The 18125-nt window shown below is 48.6% G+C and overlaps 1 protein-coding gene across 3 annotated transcripts in view; it reads left to right on the top strand.

The window, feature by feature from the left end:
• Positions 1-17896, top strand: part of LOC148431304 (cornifelin homolog B-like) — a 121589-nt gene extending 103693 nt beyond the window's left edge. For all 3 annotated transcript variants that reach the window (XM_088466099.1, XM_088466100.1, XM_088466101.1), the window contains one exon: positions 12370-17896. In XM_088466099.1, coding sequence (XP_088322225.1) covers positions 13443-14477 — 1035 coding nt within the window. In that variant the 5' untranslated portion in view covers positions 12370-13442 and the 3' untranslated portion in view covers positions 14478-17896. The remainder of the gene's footprint in view (positions 1-12369) is intronic.
• Positions 17897-18125: the final 229 nt, after the last annotated feature.

Raw genomic sequence — 18125 nt, 5'->3', positions numbered from 1 at the left:
AGTAATGGTATAGCTGTGTGGTGAGTAACAGTACAGCTGTGTGGTGAGTAACGGTAGAGCTGGGTGGTGAGTAATGGTACAGCTGGGTGGTGAGTAACGGTACAGCTGGTAGGTGAGTAACAGTACAGCTGTGTGGCGAATAATAGTATAGCTGTGTGGCGAGTAATGGTACAGCTGTGTGGTGAGTGATAGTATAGCTGTGTGGTGAGTAATGGTACAGCTGGTTGGTGAGTAACGGTACAGCTGTGTGGTGAGTAATAGTATAGCTGTGTGGTGAGTAATGGTACAGCTGGGTGGTGAGTAACAGTACAGTACAGCTGGGTGGTGAGTAACGGTTGAACTGTGTGGCGAGTAACAATACGGTACAGCTGGGTGGTGAGTAATCGTACAGCTGGGTGGTGAGTAACATTACAGCTGGGTGGTGAGTAACAGTACAGCTGAGTGGTGAGTAATGGTACAGCTGGGTGGTGAAATACAGCTGGGTGGTGAGTAACAGTACAGCTAGGTGGTGAGCAACAGTACTGCTGGGTGTTGAGTAACAGTACAGCTGGGTGGTGAGTAATCGTACAGCTGGGTGGTGAATTACAGTACAGCTGGGTTTTGTGTAATAGTACAGCTGGGTGGTGAGTAACAGTACAACTGGGTGGTGAGTAATAGTACAGCTGTGTGGTGAGTAACAGTACAGCTGGGTGGTGAGTAACGGTACAGCTGTGTGGTGTGTAACAGTACAGCTGGGTGGTGAATAGCAGTATAGCTGGGTGGTGAGTAACAGTATAGCTGGGTGGTGAGAAAAGGTACAGTTTGTGGTGAGTAACTGTACAGCTGGGAGGTGAGTAACAGAACAGCTGGGTGGTGAATAGCAGTACCGCAGGGTGGTGAGAAACAGTATAGCTAGGTGGTGAGTAACGGTACAGTTTGTGGTGAGTAACGGTACAGCTAGGTAGTGAGTAACAGTATAGCTGCGTGGTGAGTAAAGGTACAGTTTGTGGTGAGCAACAGTACAGCTGGGTGGTGAGCAACACTACAGCTGGGTGGTGAATAGCAGTACAGCTGGGTGGTGAATAACGGTACAGCTGGGTGGTGAGTAACAGTACAGCTGGGTGGTGAATAACAGAACAGATGACTGGTGAGTAACAGTACAGCTGGGTGGTGATTAACTCTACAGCTTTGTGTTGAGTAACAGTACAGCTGGGTGGTGAGTAACGGTACAGCTTGGTTGTGAGTAACGGTAGAGCTGGGTGGTGAGTACCAGTACAACTGGTTGGTGAGTAATGGTGCAGCTGGGTGGTGAGTAACAGTATGGTATAGCTCGGTGGTGAGTAACAGTACGGTACAGCTAGGTAGTGAGTAACGGTACAGCTGGCTGGTGAGTAACGGTACAGCTGGGTGGTGAGTAACAGTACAGCTGGGTGGTGAATAATAGAACAGATGACTGGTGAGTAACAGTACAGCTGGGTGTTGATTAACTGTAAAGCTTTGTGTTGAGTAACAGTATAGCTGGGTGGTGAATAGCAGTATAGCTGGGTGGTGAGTAAAGTATAGCTGGGTGGTGAGTAAAGATACAGTTTGTGGTGAGTAACTGTACAGCTAGGTGGTGAGTAACAGTATAGCTGGGTGGTGAGTAAAGGTACAGTTTGTGGTGAGTAACAGTACAGCTGGGTGGTGAGTAACAGAACAGCTGGGTGGTGAATAGCAGTACCGCAGGGTGGTGAGTAACAGTATAGCTAGGTGGTGAGTAACGGTACAGTTTGAGGTGAGTAACGGTACAGCTAGGTGGTGAGTAACAGTATAGCTGCGTGGTGAGTAAAGGTACAGTTTGTGGTGAGCAACAGTACAGCTGGGTGGTGAGCAACACTACAGCTGGGTGGTGAATAGCAGTACAGCTGGGTGGTGAATAACGGTACAGCTGGGTGGTGAGTAACAGTACAGCTGGGTGGTGATTAACTCTACAGCTTTGTGTTGAGTAACAGTATAGCTGGGTGGTGAATAGCAGTATAGCTGGGTGGTGAGTAAAGTATAGCTGGGTGGTGAGTAAAGATACAGTTTGTGGTGAGTAACTGTACAGCTAGGTGGTGAGTAACAGTATAGCTGGGTGGTGAGTAAAGGTACAGTTTGTGGTGAGTAACAGTACAGCTGGGTGGTGAGCAACACTACAGCTGGGTGGTGAATAGCAGTACAGCTGGGTGGTGAGTAACAGTATAGCAGGGTGGTTATGGTACAGCTGGGTGGTGAGTAACGGAAAAGCTGGGTGGTAACAGTACATCTGGGTGGTGAGTAACGGTACAGCTGGCTGGTGAATAACAGTACAGCTGGGTGGTGAGTAACAGTACAGCTGGGTGGTGAGTAACTGTACAGCTGGGTGGTGAGTAACGGTACAGCTGGGTGGTGAGTAACGGTACAGCTGGGTGGTGAATAACAGTACAGCTGGGAGGATAGTAGCAGTACAGCTGGGTGGTGAGTAAACAGTACAGCTGGGTGGTGAAGAAAAGAACAGCTGGGTGGTGAGTAATGGTACAGCTGGGTGGTGAGTAACGGTACAGCTGGGTGGTGAGTAACGGTAGAGCTGGGTGGTGAGTACCGGTACAACTGGTTGGTGAGTAATGGTGCAGCTGGGTGGTGAGTAACAGTATGGTAAAGCAGGGTAGTGAGTAACAGTACGGTACAGCTAGGTAGTGAGTAACGGTACAGCTGGGTGGTGAGTAATGGTACAGTTGGGTGGTGAGTAACAGTACAGCTGGTGGTGAATAACAGTACAGCTGGGTGGTGAATAACAGAACAGATGACTGGTGAGTAACAGTACAGCTGGGTGATGAGTAACAGTACAGCTGGTGGTGAATAACAGTACAGCTGGGTGGTGAATAACAGAACAGATGACTGGTGAGTAACAGTACAGCTGGGTGATGAGTAACAGTACAGCTGGGTGGTGAATAGCAGTACAGCTGGGTGGTGAGTAACAGTATAGCTGGGTGGTGAGTAAAGGTACAGTTTGTGGTGAGTAACTGTACAGCTAGGTGGTGAGTAACAGTATAGCAGGGTGGTGAGTAAAAGTACAGTTTGTGGTGAGTAACAGTACAGCTAGGTGGTGAGTAACAGAACAGCTGGGTGGTGAATAGCAGTACAGCTGGGTGGTTTGTAACAGTATAGCTAGGTGGTGAGTAACGGCACAGTTTGTGGTGAGTAACGGTACAGCTAGGTGGTGAGTAACAGTATAGCTGGGTGGTGAGTAATGGTACAGTTTGTGGTGAGTAACAGTACAGCTGGGTGGTGAGCAACAGTACAGCCGGGTGGTGAGCAACACTACAACTGGGAGGTGAATAGCAGTACAGCTGGGTGGTGAGTAACAGTATAGCTGGGTGGTTACGGTACAGCTGGGTGGTGAGTAACGGTACAGCTGGGTGGTGAATAACGGTACAGCTGGGTGGTGAGTAACGGAAAAGCTGGGTGGTAACAGTACAGCTGGGTGGTGAGTAACGGTACAGCTGGGAGGTGAGTAATAGTACAACTGGGTGGTGAGTAATAGTACAGCTGTGTGGTGAGTAACGGTAGAGCTGGGTGGTGAGTAACGGTACAGCTGGGTTGTGAGTAATAGTACAGCTGGGTGGTGAGTAACGGTAGAGCTGGGTGGTGAGTAACAGTACAGCTGGGTGGTGAGTAACAGTACAGCTGGGTTGTGAATAACACAACCAATGAGTGGTGAGCAAGAGTACAGCTGGGTGGTGAGTAACAGTACAGCTGGGTGGAGAATAGCAGTACAGCTGGGTGGTGAGTAACAGTATAGCTGGGTGGTAACGGAACAGCTGGGTGGTGAATAACGGTACAGCTGGGTGGTGAGTAACGGAAAAGCTGGGTGGTAACAGTACAGCTGGGAGGTGAGTAATAGTACAGCTGGGTGGTGAGGAACGGTAGAGCTGGGTGGTGAGTAATGGTACGGCTGGGTGGTGAGTAATGATACAGCTAGGTGGTGAGTAATGGTACAGCTGGGTGGTGAGTAACAGTACAGGTGGGTGGTGAATAACAGTACAACTGGGTGGTGAATAACAGTACAACTGGGTGGTGAAATACAGCTGGGTGGTGAGTAACGGTAAAGCTTGGTGGTGTGTAATGGTACAGCTGGGTGGTGAATAATGGTACAGCTGGGTGGGGTGTAACGGTACAGCTGGGTGGTGAGTAATGGTATAGCTGTGTGGTGAGTAACAGTACAGCTGTGTGGTGAGTAACGGTAGAGCTGGGTGGTGAGTAATGGTACAGCTGGGTGGTGAGTAACGGTACAGCTGGTAGGTGAGTAACAGTACAGCTGTGTGGCGAATAATAGTATAGCTGTGTGGCGAGTAATGGTACAGCTGTGTGGTGAGTGATAGTATAGCTGTGTGGTGAGTAATGGTACAGCTGGTTGGTGAGTAACGGTACAGCTGTGTGGTGAGTAATAGTATAGCTGTGTGGTGAGTAATGGTACAGCTGGGTGGTGAGTAACAGTACAGTACAGCTGGGTGGTGAGTAACGGTTGAGCTGTGTGGCGAGTAACAATACGGTACAGCTGGGTGGTGAGTAATCGTACAGCTGGGTGGTGAGTAACATTACAGCTGGGTGGTGAGTAACAGTACAGCTGAGTGGTGAGTAATGGTACAGCTGGGTGGTGAAATACAGCTGGGTGGTGAGTAACAGTACAGCTAGGTGGTGAGCAACAGTACTGCTGGGTGTTGAGTAACAGTACAGCTGGGTGGTGAGTAATCGTACAGCTGGGTGGTGAATTACAGTACAGCTGGGTTTTGTGTAATAGTACAGCTGGGTGGTGAGTAACAGTACAACTGGGTGGTGAGTAATAGTACAGCTGTGTGGTGAGTAACAGTACAGCTGGGTGGTGAGTAACGGTACAGCTGGCTGGTGTGTAATGGTACAGCTGGGTGGTGAGTATCGGTACAGCTGGGTGGTGTGTAACAGCACAGCTGGGTGGTGAGTAATAGTACAGCTGGGTGGTGAGTAACAGTACAGCTGAGTGGTGAGTAATAGTACAGCTGGGTGGTGAGTAACAGTACAGCTGAGTGGTGAGTAATAGTTCAGCTGGTAGGTGAGTAACGGTACTGCTGTGTAGTGAGTAACGGTACAGCTGGTAGGTGAGTAACGGTACAGCTGTGTGGCGAGTAATAGTATAGCTGTGTGGCGAGTAATGGTACAGCTGTGTGGTGAGTAATAGTATAGCTGTGTGGTGAGTAACAGTACAGCTGGTTGGTGAGTAACGGTACAGCTGTGTGGTGAGTAATAGTATAGCTGTGTGGTGAATAGCAGTACCGCAGGGTGGTGAGTAACAGTATAGCTAGGTGGTGAGTAACGGTACAGTTTGAGGTGAGTAACGGTACAGCTAGGTGGTGAGTAACAGTATAGCTGTGTGGTGAGTAAAGGTACAGTTTGTGGTGAGCAACAGTACAGCTGGGTGGTGAGCAACACTACAGCTGGGTGGTGAATAGCAGTACAGCTGGGTGGTGAATAACGGTACAGCTGGGTGGTGAGTAACAGTACAGCTGGGTGGTGATTAACTCTACAGCTTTGTGTTGAGTAACAGTATAGCTGGGTGGTGAATAGCAGTATAGCTGGGTGGTGGTATAGTATAGCTGGGTGGTGAGTAAAGATACAGTTTGTGGTGAGTAACTGTACAGCTAGGTGGTGAGTAACAGTATAGCTGGGTGGTGAGTAAAGGTACAGTTTGTGGTGAGTAACAGTACAGCTGGGTGGTGAGCAACACTACAGCTGGGTGGTGAATAGCAGTACAGCTGGGTGGTGAGTAACAGTATAGCAGGGTGGTTATGGTACAGCTGGGTGGTGAGTAACGGAAAAGCTGGGTGGTAACAGTACATCTGGGTGGTGAGTAACGGTACAGCTGGCTGGTGAATAACAGTACAGCTGGGTGGTGAGTAACAGTACAGCTGGGTGGTGAGTAACTGTACAGCTGGGTGGTGAGTAACGGTACAGCTGGGTGGTGAGTAACGGTACAGCTGGGTGGTGAATAACAGTACAGCTGGGAGGATAGTAGCAGTACAGCTGGGTGGTGAGTAAACAGTACAGCTGGGTGGTGAAGAAAAGAACAGCTGGGTGGTGAGTAATGGTACAGCTGGGTGGTGAGTAACGGTACAGCTGGGTGGTGAGTAACGGTAGAGCTGGGTGGTGAGTACCGGTACAACTGGTTGGTGAGTAATGGTGCAGCTGGGTGGTGAGTAACAGTATGGTAAAGCAGGGTAGTGAGTAACAGTACGGTACAGCTAGGTAGTGAGTAACGGTACAGCTGGGTGGTGAGTAATGGTACAGTTGGGTGGTGAGTAACAGTACAGCTGGTGGTGAATAACAGTACAGCTGGGTGGTGAATAACAGAACAGATGACTGGTGAGTAACAGTACAGCTGGGTGATGAGTAACAGTACAGCTGGTGGTGAATAACAGTACAGCTGGGTGGTGAATAACAGAACAGATGACTGGTGAGTAACAGTACAGCTGGGTGATGAGTAACAGTACAGCTGGGTGGTGAATAGCAGTACAGCTGGGTGGTGAGTAACAGTATAGCTGGGTGGTGAGTAAAGGTACAGTTTGTGGTGAGTAACTGTACAGCTAGGTGGTGAGTAACAGTATAGCAGGGTGGTGAGTAAAAGTACAGTTTGTGGTGAGTAACAGTACAGCTAGGTGGTGAGTAACAGAACAGCTGGGTGGTGAATAGCAGTACAGCTGGGTGGTTTGTAACAGTATAGCTAGGTGGTGAGTAACGGCACAGTTTGTGGTGAGTAACGGTACAGCTAGGTGGTGAGTAACAGTATAGCTGGGTGGTGAGTAATGGTACAGTTTGTGGTGAGTAACAGTACAGCTGGGTGGTGAGCAACAGTACAGCTGGGTGGTGAGCAACACTACAGCTGGGAGGTGAATAGCAGTACAGCTGGGTGGTGAGTAACAGTATAGCTGGGTGGTTACGGTACAGCTGGGTGGTGAGTAACGGTACAGCTGGGTGGTGAATAACGGTACAGCTGGGTGGTGAGTAACGGAAAAGCTGGGTGGTAACAGTACAGCTGGGTGGTGAGTAACGGTACAGCTGGGAGGTGAGTAATAGTACAACTGGGTGGTGAGTAATAGTACAGCTGTGTGGTGAGTAACGGTAGAGCTGGGTGGTGAGTAACGGTACAGCTGGGTGGTGAGTAATAGTACAGCTGGGTGGTGAGTAACGGTAGAGCTGGGTGGTGAGTAACAGTACAGCTGGGTGGTGAGTAACAGTACAGCTGGGTTGTGAATAACACAACCAATGAGTGGTGAGCAAGAGTACAGCTGGGTGGTGAGTAACAGTACAGCTGGGTGGAGAATAGCAGTACAGCTGGGTGGTGATTAACAGTATAGCTGGGTGGTAACGGAACAGCTGGGTGGTGAATAACGGTACAGCTGGGTGGTGAGTAACGGAAAAGCTGGGTGGTAACAGTACAGCTGGGAGGTGAGTAATAGTACAGCTGGGTGGTGAGGAACGGTAGAGCTGGGTGGTGAGTAATGGTACGGCTGGGTGGTGAGTAATGATACAGCTAGGTGGTGAGTAATGGTACAGCTGGGTGGTGAGTAACAGTACAGGTGGGTGGTGAATAACAGTACAACTGGGTGGTGAATAACAGTACAACTGGGTGGTGAAATACAGCTGGGTGGTGAGTAACGGTAAAGCTTGGTGGTGTGTAATGGTACAGCTGGGTGGTGAATAATGGTACAGCTGGGTGGGGTGTAACGGTACAGCTGGGTGGTGAGTAATGGTATAGCTGTGTGGTGAGTAACAGTACAGCTGTGTGGTGAGTAACGGTAGAGCTGGGTGGTGAGTAATGGTACAGCTGGGTGGTGAGTAACGGTACAGCTGAAAGGTGAGTAACAGTACAGCTGTGTGGCGAATAATAGTATAGCTGTGTGGCGAGTAATGGTACAGCTGTGTGGTGAGTGATAGTATAGCTGTGTGGTGAGTAATGGTACAGCTGGTTGGTGAGTAACGGTACAGCTGTGTGGTGAGTAATAGTATAGCTGTGTGGTGAGTAATGGTACAGCTGGGTGGTGAGTAACAGTACAGTACAGCTGGGTGGTGAGTAACGGTTGAGCTGTGTGGCGAGTAACAATACGGTACAGCTGGGTGGTGAGTAATCGTACAGCTGGGTGGTGAGTAACATTACAGCTGGGTGGTGAGTAACAGTACAGCTGAGTGGTGAGTAATGGTACAGCTGGGTGGTGAAATACAGCTGGGTGGTGAGTAACAGTACAGCTAGGTGGTGAGCAACAGTACTGCTGGGTGTTGAGTAACAGTACAGCTGGGTGGTGAGTAATCGTACAGCTGGGTGGTGAATTACAGTACAGCTGGGTTTTGTGTAATAGTACAGCTGGGTGGTGAGTAACAGTACAACTGGGTGGTGAGTAATAGTACAGCTGTGTGGTGAGTAACAGTACAGCTGGGTGGTGAGTAACGGTACAGCTGGCTGGTGTGTAATGGTACAGCTGGGTGGTGAGTATCGGTACAGCTGGGTGGTGTGTAACAGCACAGCTGGGTGGTGAGTAATAGTACAGCTGGGTGGTGAGTAACAGTACAGCTGAGTGGTGAGTAATAGTACAGCTGGGTGGTGAGTAACAGTACAGCTGAGTGGTGAGTAATAGTTCAGCTGGTAGGTGAGTAACGGTACTGCTGTGTAGTGAGTAACGGTACAGCTGGTAGGTGAGTAACGGTACAGCTGTGTGGCGAGTAATAGTATAGCTGTGTGGCGAGTAATGGTACAGCTGTGTGGTGAGTAATAGTATAGCTGTGTGGTGAGTAACAGTACAGCTGGTTGGTGAGTAACGGTACAGCTGTGTGGTGAGTAATAGTATAGCTGTGTGGTGAGTAATGGTACAGCTGAGTAGTGAGTAACGGTACAGCTGTGTGGTGAGTAATAGTATAGCTGTGTGGTGAGTAACAGTACAGCTGGGTGGTGAGTAACGGTACAGCTGTGTGGTGTGTAATAGTACAGCTGTGTGGTGAGTAACAGTACAGCTGGGTGGTGAGTAACAGTACAGCTGGGTGGTGAGTAACGGTACAGCTGGGTGGTGAGTAACGGTACAGCTGGCTGGTGAGTAATGGTACAGCTGGGTGGTGAGTATCGGTACAGCTGGGTGGTGTGTAACAGTACAGCTGGGTGGTGAGTAACAGTACAGCTGGGTGGTGAGTAATAGTACAGCTGGGTGGTGAGTAACTGTACAGCTGAGTGGTGAGTAATAGTTCAGCTGGTAGGTGAGTAACGGTACTGCTGTGTAGCGAGTAACGGTACAGCTGGTAGGTGAGTAACAGTACAGCTGTGTGGCGAGTAATAGTATAGCTGTGTGGCGAGTAATGGTACAGCTGTGTGGTGAGTAATAGTATAGCTGTGTGGTGAGTAATGGTACAGCTGGTTGGTGAGTAACGGTACAGCTGTGTGGTGAGTAATGGTATAGCTGTGTGGTGAGTAATGGTACAGCTGAGTAGTGAGTAACGGTACAGCTGTGTGGTGAGTAATAGTATAGCTGTGTGGTGAGTAACAGTACAGCTGGGTGGTGAGTAACGGTACAGCTGGGTGGTGTGTAATAGTACAGCTGTGTGGTGAGTAACGGTACAGCTGGGTGGTGAGTAACAGTACAGCTGTGTGGTGAGTAATGGTACAGCTGTGTGGTGAGTAATGGTACAGCTGGGTGGTGAGTAATAGTAGAGCTGGGTGGTAGTAGTACAGCAGGGTTGTGAGTAACGGTACAGCTGGGTGGTGAGTAACAGTATAGCTGGGTGTTAACGGTACAGCTGGTTGGTGAGTAACGGTACAGCTGTGTGGTGAGTAACAGTACAGCTGTGTGGTGAGTAACGGTAGAGCTGGGTGGTGAGTAATGGTACAGCTGGGTGGTGAGTAACGGTACAGCTGGTAGGTGAGTAACAGTACAGCTGTGTGGCGAATAATAGTATAGCTGTGTGGCGAGTAATGGTACAGCTGTGTGGTGAGTGATAGTATAGCTGTGTGGTGAGTAATGGTACAGCTGGTTGGTGAGTAACGGTACAGCTGTGTGGTGAGTAATAGTATAGCTGTGTGGTGAGTAATGGTACAGCTGGGTGGTGAGTAACAGTACAGTACAGCTGGGTGGTGAGTAACGGTTGAGCTGTGTGGCGAGTAACAATACGGTACAGCTGGGTGGTGAGTAATCGTACAGCTGGGTGGTGAGTAACATTACAGCTGGGTGGTGAGTAACAGTACAGCTGAGTGGTGAGTAATGGTACAGCTGGGTGGTGAAATACAGCTGGGTGGTGAGTAACAGTACAGCTAGGTGGTGAGCAACAGTACTGCTGGGTGTTGAGTAACAGTACAGCTGGGTGGTGAGTAATCGTACAGCTGGGTGGTGAATTACAGTACAGCTGGGTTTTGTGTAATAGTACAGCTGGGTGGTGAGTAACAGTACAACTGGGTGGTGAGTAATAGTACAGCTGTGTGGTGAGTAACAGTACAGCTGGGTGGTGAGTAACGGTACAGCTGGCTGGTGTGTAATGGTACAGCTGGGTGGTGAGTATTGGTACAGCTGGGTGGTGTGTAACAGCACAGCTGGGTGGTGAGTAATAGTACAGCTGGGTGGTGAGTAACAGTACAGCTGAGTGGTGAGTAATAGTACAGCTGGGTGGTGAGTAACAGTACAGCTGAGTGGTGAGTAATAGTTCAGCTGGTAGGTGAGTAACGGTACTGCTGTGTAGTGAGTAACGGTACAGCTGGTAGGTGAGTAACGGTACAGCTGTGTGGCGAGTAATAGTATAGCTGTGTGGCGAGTAATGGTACAGCTGTGTGGTGAGTAATAGTATAGCTGTGTGGTGAGTAACAGTACAGCTGGTTGGTGAGTAACGGTACAGCTGTGTGGTGAGTAATAGTATAGCTGTGTGGTGAGTAATGGTACAGCTGAGTAGTGAGTAACGGTACAGCTGTGTGGTGAGTAATAGTATAGCTGTGTGGTGAGTAACAGTACAGCTGGGTGGTGAGTAACGGTACAGCTGTGTGGTGTGTAATAGTACAGCTGTGTGGTGAGTAACAGTACAGCTGGGTGGTGAGTAACAGTACAGCTGGGTGGTGAGTAACGGTACAGCTGGGTGGTGAGTAACGGTACAGCTGGCTGGTGAGTAATGGTACAGCTGGGTGGTGAGTATCGGTACAGCTGGGTGGTGTGTAACAGTACAGCTGGGTGGTGAGTAACAGTACAGCTGGGTGGTGAGTAATAGTACAGCTGGGTGGTGAGTAACTGTACAGCTGAGTGGTGAGTAATAGTTCAGCTGGTAGGTGAGAAACGGTACTGCTGTGTAGCGAGTAACGGTACAGCTGGTAGGTGAGTAACAGTACAGCTGTGTGGCGAGTAATAGTATAGCTGTGTGGCGAGTAATGGTACAGCTGTGTGGTGAGTAATAGTATAGCTGTGTGGTGAGTAATGGTACAGCTGGTTGGTGAGTAACGGTACAGCTGTGTGGTGAGTAATGGTATAGCTGTGTGGTGAGTAATGGTACAGCTGAGTAGTGAGTAACGGTACAGCTGTGTGGTGAGTAATAGTATAGCTGTGTGGTGAGTAACAGTACAGCTGGGTGGTGAGTAACGGTACAGCTGGGTGGTGTGTAATAGTACAGCTGTGTGGTGAGTAACGGTACAGCTGGGTGGTGAGTAACAGTACAGCTGTGTGGTGAGTAATGGTACAGCTGTGTGGTGAGTAATGGTACAGCTGGGTGGTGAGTAATAGTAGAGCTGGGTGGTAGTAGTACAGCAGGGTTGTGAGTAACGGTACAGCTGGGTGGTGAGTAACAGTATAGCTGGGTGTTAACGGTACAGCTGGTTGGTGAGTAACGGTACAGCTGTGTGGTGAGTAATGGTACAGCTGTGTGGTGAGTAACGGTACAGCTGGGTGGTGAGTAACGGTACAACTGGGTGGTGAGTAACGGTACAGCTGGGTGGTGAGTAATGATATAGCTGTGTGGTGAGTAATGGTGCAGCTGGGTGGTGAGTAATAGTACAGCTGGGTGGTGAGTAATAGTAGAGCTGGGTGGTGAGTAATAGTACAGCAGGCTTGTGAGTAACGGTACAACTGGGTGGTGAGTAACAGTACAGCTGGGTGGTAACGGTACAGCTGGTTGGTGAGTAATGGTACAGCTGGTTGGTGAGTAATGGTACAGCTGGGTAGTGAGTAACGGTACAACTGGGTGGTGAGTAATGGTACAGCTGGGTGTTGAGTAACGGTACAGCTGTGTGGTGAGTAATAGTACAGCTGGATTGTGAGTAACGGTACAGCTGGGTGGTGAGTAACGGTACAGCTGGGTGGTGAGTAACGGTACAGCTCGGGCACTGACTCCCGTCTCTCTCTCTCTGTACAGGGCTCAATCTTCAATGACTGCTGCACAATGTGTTGGTGCCTCGCCTGCTCCTGGTGCCAAATGGCGCGAGAAATTAAGAAGCGCAAACAACCTGTCAGCTTTATAAACACCCAGACAACGGCTGTGACAGTGCCAACGGTAGTGAATAATTACCCGGCATACCCCCCTGTGACGTACTAGTGTCCCTTCCCATCCCACGCTGCCCCTCCTCTATCCTGCACTGATATAAGTATAGCGCATCATCCCCGGGTGTCTGGACGGGCGTTTTATAACATTTACCTTCGGACTTATAGCTGAACACAGAATTTTGGAGATGATACATAGGATAAATCACAGTAAAAGTTACTTCACATCCCACTTTACTTTTAGACATATCCCATAAATAATTTTTGCTTGGTTTGTCTATTGTTTAACCCCCTCATCCGACAGGCAGGACTATATTACAGGCGGGACCATATTACAGGCAGGACTATATTACAGGCGGGACTATATTACAGGCGGGACCATATTACAGGCAGGACTATATTACAGGTGGGACTATATTACAGGCGGGACCATATTACAGGCGGGACTATATTACAGGCGGGACTACATTACAGGCAGGACTATATTACAGGCAGGACTATATTACAGGCGGGACCATATTACAGGCAAGACTATATTACAGGCGGGACTATATTACAGGCGGGACTATATTACAGGAGGGACTATATTACAGGCGGGACCATATTACAGGCGGGACCATATTACAGGTGGGACTACATTACAGGCGGGACTATAGTACAGGCGGGACTACAGTACAGGCGGGACTATATTACAGGCAGGACTATATTACAGGCAGGACTATACTGCAGGCAGGACTATACTGCAGGCAGGACTACATTACAGGCAGGACTATATTACAGGCAGGACTATACTACAGGCAGGACTATACTACAGGCGGGACTATACTAAAGGCGGGACTACACTACAGGTGGGACTATACTACAGGCCGGACTATACTACAGGCAAGACTATACTACAGCCAGGACTATATTACAGGCAGGATTACATTACAGGCAGGACTATACTACATGCAGGACTATACTACAGGCAGGACTATATTACAGGCAGGACTATATTACAGGCGGGACTATACTACAGGCGGGACCACATTACAGGCGGGACTATACTACAGGCAGGACTATACTACAGGCAGGACTATACTACAGGCAAGACTATATTATAGGCAGGACTATATTACAGGCGGGACTATACTACAGGCAAGACTATATTACAGGCAGGACTATACTACAGGCAGGACTATACTACAGGCGGGACTACATTACAGGCGGGACTATACTACAGGCAGGACTATATTACAGGCGGGACTATACTACAGGTGGGACTACATTACAGGCGGGACTATACTACAGGCAGGACTATACTACAGGCAGGACTATACTACAGGCAAGACTATATTACAGGCAGGACTATATTGCAGGCAGGACTATACTACAGGCAAGACTATATTACAGGCAGGACTATACTACAGGCAGGACTATACTACAGGCGGGACTACATTACAGGCGGGACTATACTACAGGCAGGACTATACTACAGGCAGGACTATACTACAGGCAGGACTATACTACAGGCAAGACTATATTACAGGCAAGACTATATTACAGGCAGGACTACATTACAGGCAGGACTACATTACAGGCAGGACTACACTACAGGCAGGACTATACTACAGGCAGGACTATATTACAGGCAGGACTATACTACAGGCAGGACCATACTACAGGCAGGACTATACTACAGGCAAGACTATATTACAGGCAGGACTATATTACAGGCGGGACTATGCTACAGGCAGGACTATACTACAGGCAGGACTATACTACAGGCAAGACTATATTACAGGCGGGACTATACTACAGGCAGGACTATATTACAGGCAGGACTACATTACAGGCAGGACTATACTACAGGCAGGACTATACTACAGGCAGGACTACATTACAGGCAGGACTATACTACAGGCAGGACTATACTACAGGCAGGACTACATTACAGGCAGGACTATACTCAGTGTTGCCAAGAGAAATCATGGGCTCCGGTAAAGCAACTTCCAGGCCCCCCCCCCCCTAGACGGTGTGTGGCCACGGCACTTTGGGGGCATAGCACCCGTTAAGCAGCTTCATTGAAACCAGCGAGTGCCGGACCTTACATATATACGACACACACACACGTATATACATATAACTTTAAGTAAATAAATATATATATATATATTATTTACCAGTTATTTATATATATAGATATATATATTAAACACACATGCGGTCATAATGCCGACTTCGGGGATCCTGGTTCTCAGAATGTCATTACTGGAATTCCGACACCTGTCAGAATCCCGGCATCCAGTAGCGGGGTGAGGAGGGTTAGGCACTAGGGGAAGGGTTAGGGTAACGCACTAAGGGGGTAGGGTTAGGTTTAGGTACTAGGGGGGAGGTTAGGTTTAGACAGGGTAATGCACTAAGGAGGGAGGGTTAAGGAGAGGGGGAGGGTTAGGATACCGACCGACAGGTGTCGGTATCCTAACCATGTCGGAATGCTGACTGCCGGGATCCCGAGCACCAGCATCCCATACCCAACCCTTTAGCGAGATATACCTAAATATATATATGATATATATATATATACACCTAATATATATATATATATATATATATATATATACACATAATGTGATATATATAAAAAAATCCTTAGCTCACTAATGGTGATTGATGCATTATATTTATAAATTAATTATAAATAATACATTTACAGTTTTCAGGAGCTACAGCACAACTCACAAGTGTTACAGCAGTCAGTGGCTCTTGCTGTGCTCCTCCCTCAGTCCCACAGAACACTGTGAGTCAGAGCTCTATGTCATGACTTTGCAGCAGCCACAACCACTACTGCCCACGCTGATGATCACACAGCCCGTCCCTATACTCTCCGCCCGCCGCCATGAGCGTCTGGAGTTTCAAAAAGAGATCACCTCGCGAGATGATGGATGACATCATCATCTCGCGAGACCGCTAGCTCCGCAGTGGCAGTAGATGTGAGCGATTCAGTGCGGTCACAGGGGCTAACACTACCTAATCCACGGGACTGCCCCCCTCACCCCTCAGGACTGACGCCCGCAGAGTTTTAATAAAGGCGCATTTCTAAAAATAAAATGAAGGTTGAACAAAAAAAAAAAAACGACAGCACTGCGGACGGCCCGGGCCCCCTGACATGGCCAGGCCCGGGTAATCAGTACCCGCTCCCCCCCCCTCTCGGCGCCCCTGACTATGCTACAGGCAGGACTATATTATAGGCAGGACTATATTACAGGCAGGACTATATTACAGGCAGGACTATAGTACAGGCAGGACTATAGTACAGGCAGGACTATATTGCAGGCAGGACTATATTGCAGGCAGGACCATAGTACAGGCAGGACTATATTACAGGCAGGACTATATTACAGCGCAGGACTATATTGCAGGCAGGAATATATTACAGGCAGGACTATATTGCAGGCAGGACCATAGTACAGGCAGGACTATATTACAGGCAGGACTATATTGCAGGCAGGACTATATTACAGGAAGGACTATATTACAGGCAGGACTATATTGCAGGCAGGACTATATTACAGGCAGGACTATATTACAGGCAGGACTATATTGCAGGCAGGACTATATTACCGGCAGGACTATACTACAGGCAGGACTACATTACAGGCAGGACTATATTACAGGCAGGACTATATTACAGGCAGGACTATATTGCAGGCAGGACTATATTACAGGCAGGACTATACTACAGGCAGGACTATATTACAGGCAGGACTATATTGCAGGCAGGACTATATTACAGGCAGGACTATACTACAGGCAGGACTATATTACAGGCAGGACTATATTACAGGCAGGACTATATTGCAGGCAGGACTATATTGCAGACAGGACTATACTACAGACAGGACTATATTACAGGCAGGACTATATTGCAGGCAGGACTATATTGCAGGCAGGACTATATTACAGGCAGGACTATACTACAGGCAGGACTATATTGCAGGCAGGACTATATTACAGGCAGGACTATATTACAGGCAGGACTATATTACAGGCAGGACTATATTACAATTACTAGAGATGCTCAAAGGCTTTGGAAACAGGTCTCAGAACTTGTTAGTCAGAACTGCGCATCACTTTATAAAGTCCCGGAAAATTCCAGATGTTCATTAAGTTCCTGGAGAACTTATAAATTGCGGGTCAAACCGGCAACAAAACCGGCCCCAATATCACAAACTACAGTAGTTTGAGGTTACTGAAGCAGCATAGTCCCAAAAATCAGAACCGTTCGGTCCCCTCTCTCCCCTCAGAGATATAATATCAGAAATGCACCTTAGGGGGGCTATTTATTAAGCTCAACAGCCCCCTGCACATGGAGAAACACTAGTTCTTTATTAGTGGCCCCTCGTATTCAACAAACTCCACAAACTGAACGTTTTTGGCATTTACTTGCGGGAACTGGCGCCATCGTCTGAGGGCGTTAGTTTCCAGCGGCCAGATCCTTCTTATTGGAAGTAGTTCAGGGATGCAATGTCCGCCCCCAGCGTCCCTCTCTGTGTGCGCACGCGTGACCTCAGTCCATGCATAATATACGCTGACGCTGGCAGGCAGCGCACACTTTCACCACTTTTAATTAGCGATGAGAGTGCAGTAGATAGAGATCGCGGGACAGGCGCTTTACGGCGCAGTGCTGAATGGCACCAGTACTATAGTATCCACCGCCGCAACGCTCGGCAACTTGGATACCCAATTGTCGGGGGTCCATCAATAATGAATAAGCCCTAGAGGAGGTCTCAGAAGTGGGCACATGACTCTAGGAAAGGTCCAAGAACCCTCACTCACCGCCCTGGACAACTGATTCCAAATATTGCAACTGCGCCTTTAGGCTAATGCCACAATCGGTGGGCTCAGTACTCCGCTGCCCACCAGACACATAATAGCCAGATCTGACGGACTGATTGCCGCGTGTGACTGTATCACTGCCGCTTGGCCCGCTGTCCTCCTAGAAACACTCTAATATATCTTATTTTTACCCAGAAGAAGGAAATTCCACAAACTGAGCAGAACACAGAACATAGCTCCAGGATGAGACCTCTAGGCTTCATTTCACATTTATATACTGTACATAACAGGCCAACACCTTAGTAGGCTTCTATAATTAGGTGCCCCCTCACCCCCCCTCCCCGGCCCTGGGACAGTGAGAGATTTCGGAGCGCTTCATTGGGGTGAAGGCCACAATTATCCTTTAGGCCCTAAATCCATGGCCCCAGGTCTCACTATGACACCTGACATTTCACACGACGTGGAGATGACACAGAACGGCGCCGATTTCCTGATACGTCCTCAGGCGAGAGGTGACAAACTGGTTCTGTCACTGCTGCTGTATCTGGGGCTGTGACTATTAAATGGTGGAGAGAGAATATAAATGGAGGTGACTTGCTGTGAATTATTATGGTCTGATGTGTAATATTATTGCAGCGATTTAGCAGAGAAATCAGATTGCCGATCACTACCTGTGCTACAGTCTCAGCCTGTAATCCCTGTTACCGGAAGTTATTGCAGAGTAACAAGGGAACGTAGGAGCCGCCTTACGGTTGTTGGGTAATGACACAGGATAGAGAAGAACAAACGGTCGTCTGAGAGTCTCCTGCGCAC

Source organism: Taudactylus pleione, unplaced genomic scaffold (assembly GCF_031769625.1).
Source record: "Taudactylus pleione unplaced genomic scaffold, aTauple2 ptg002447l, whole genome shotgun sequence".
Classification (NCBI taxonomy): Eukaryota; Metazoa; Chordata; class Amphibia; order Anura; family Myobatrachidae; genus Taudactylus; species Taudactylus pleione.
This window is presented reverse-complemented; position numbering and strand designations above follow the sequence as displayed.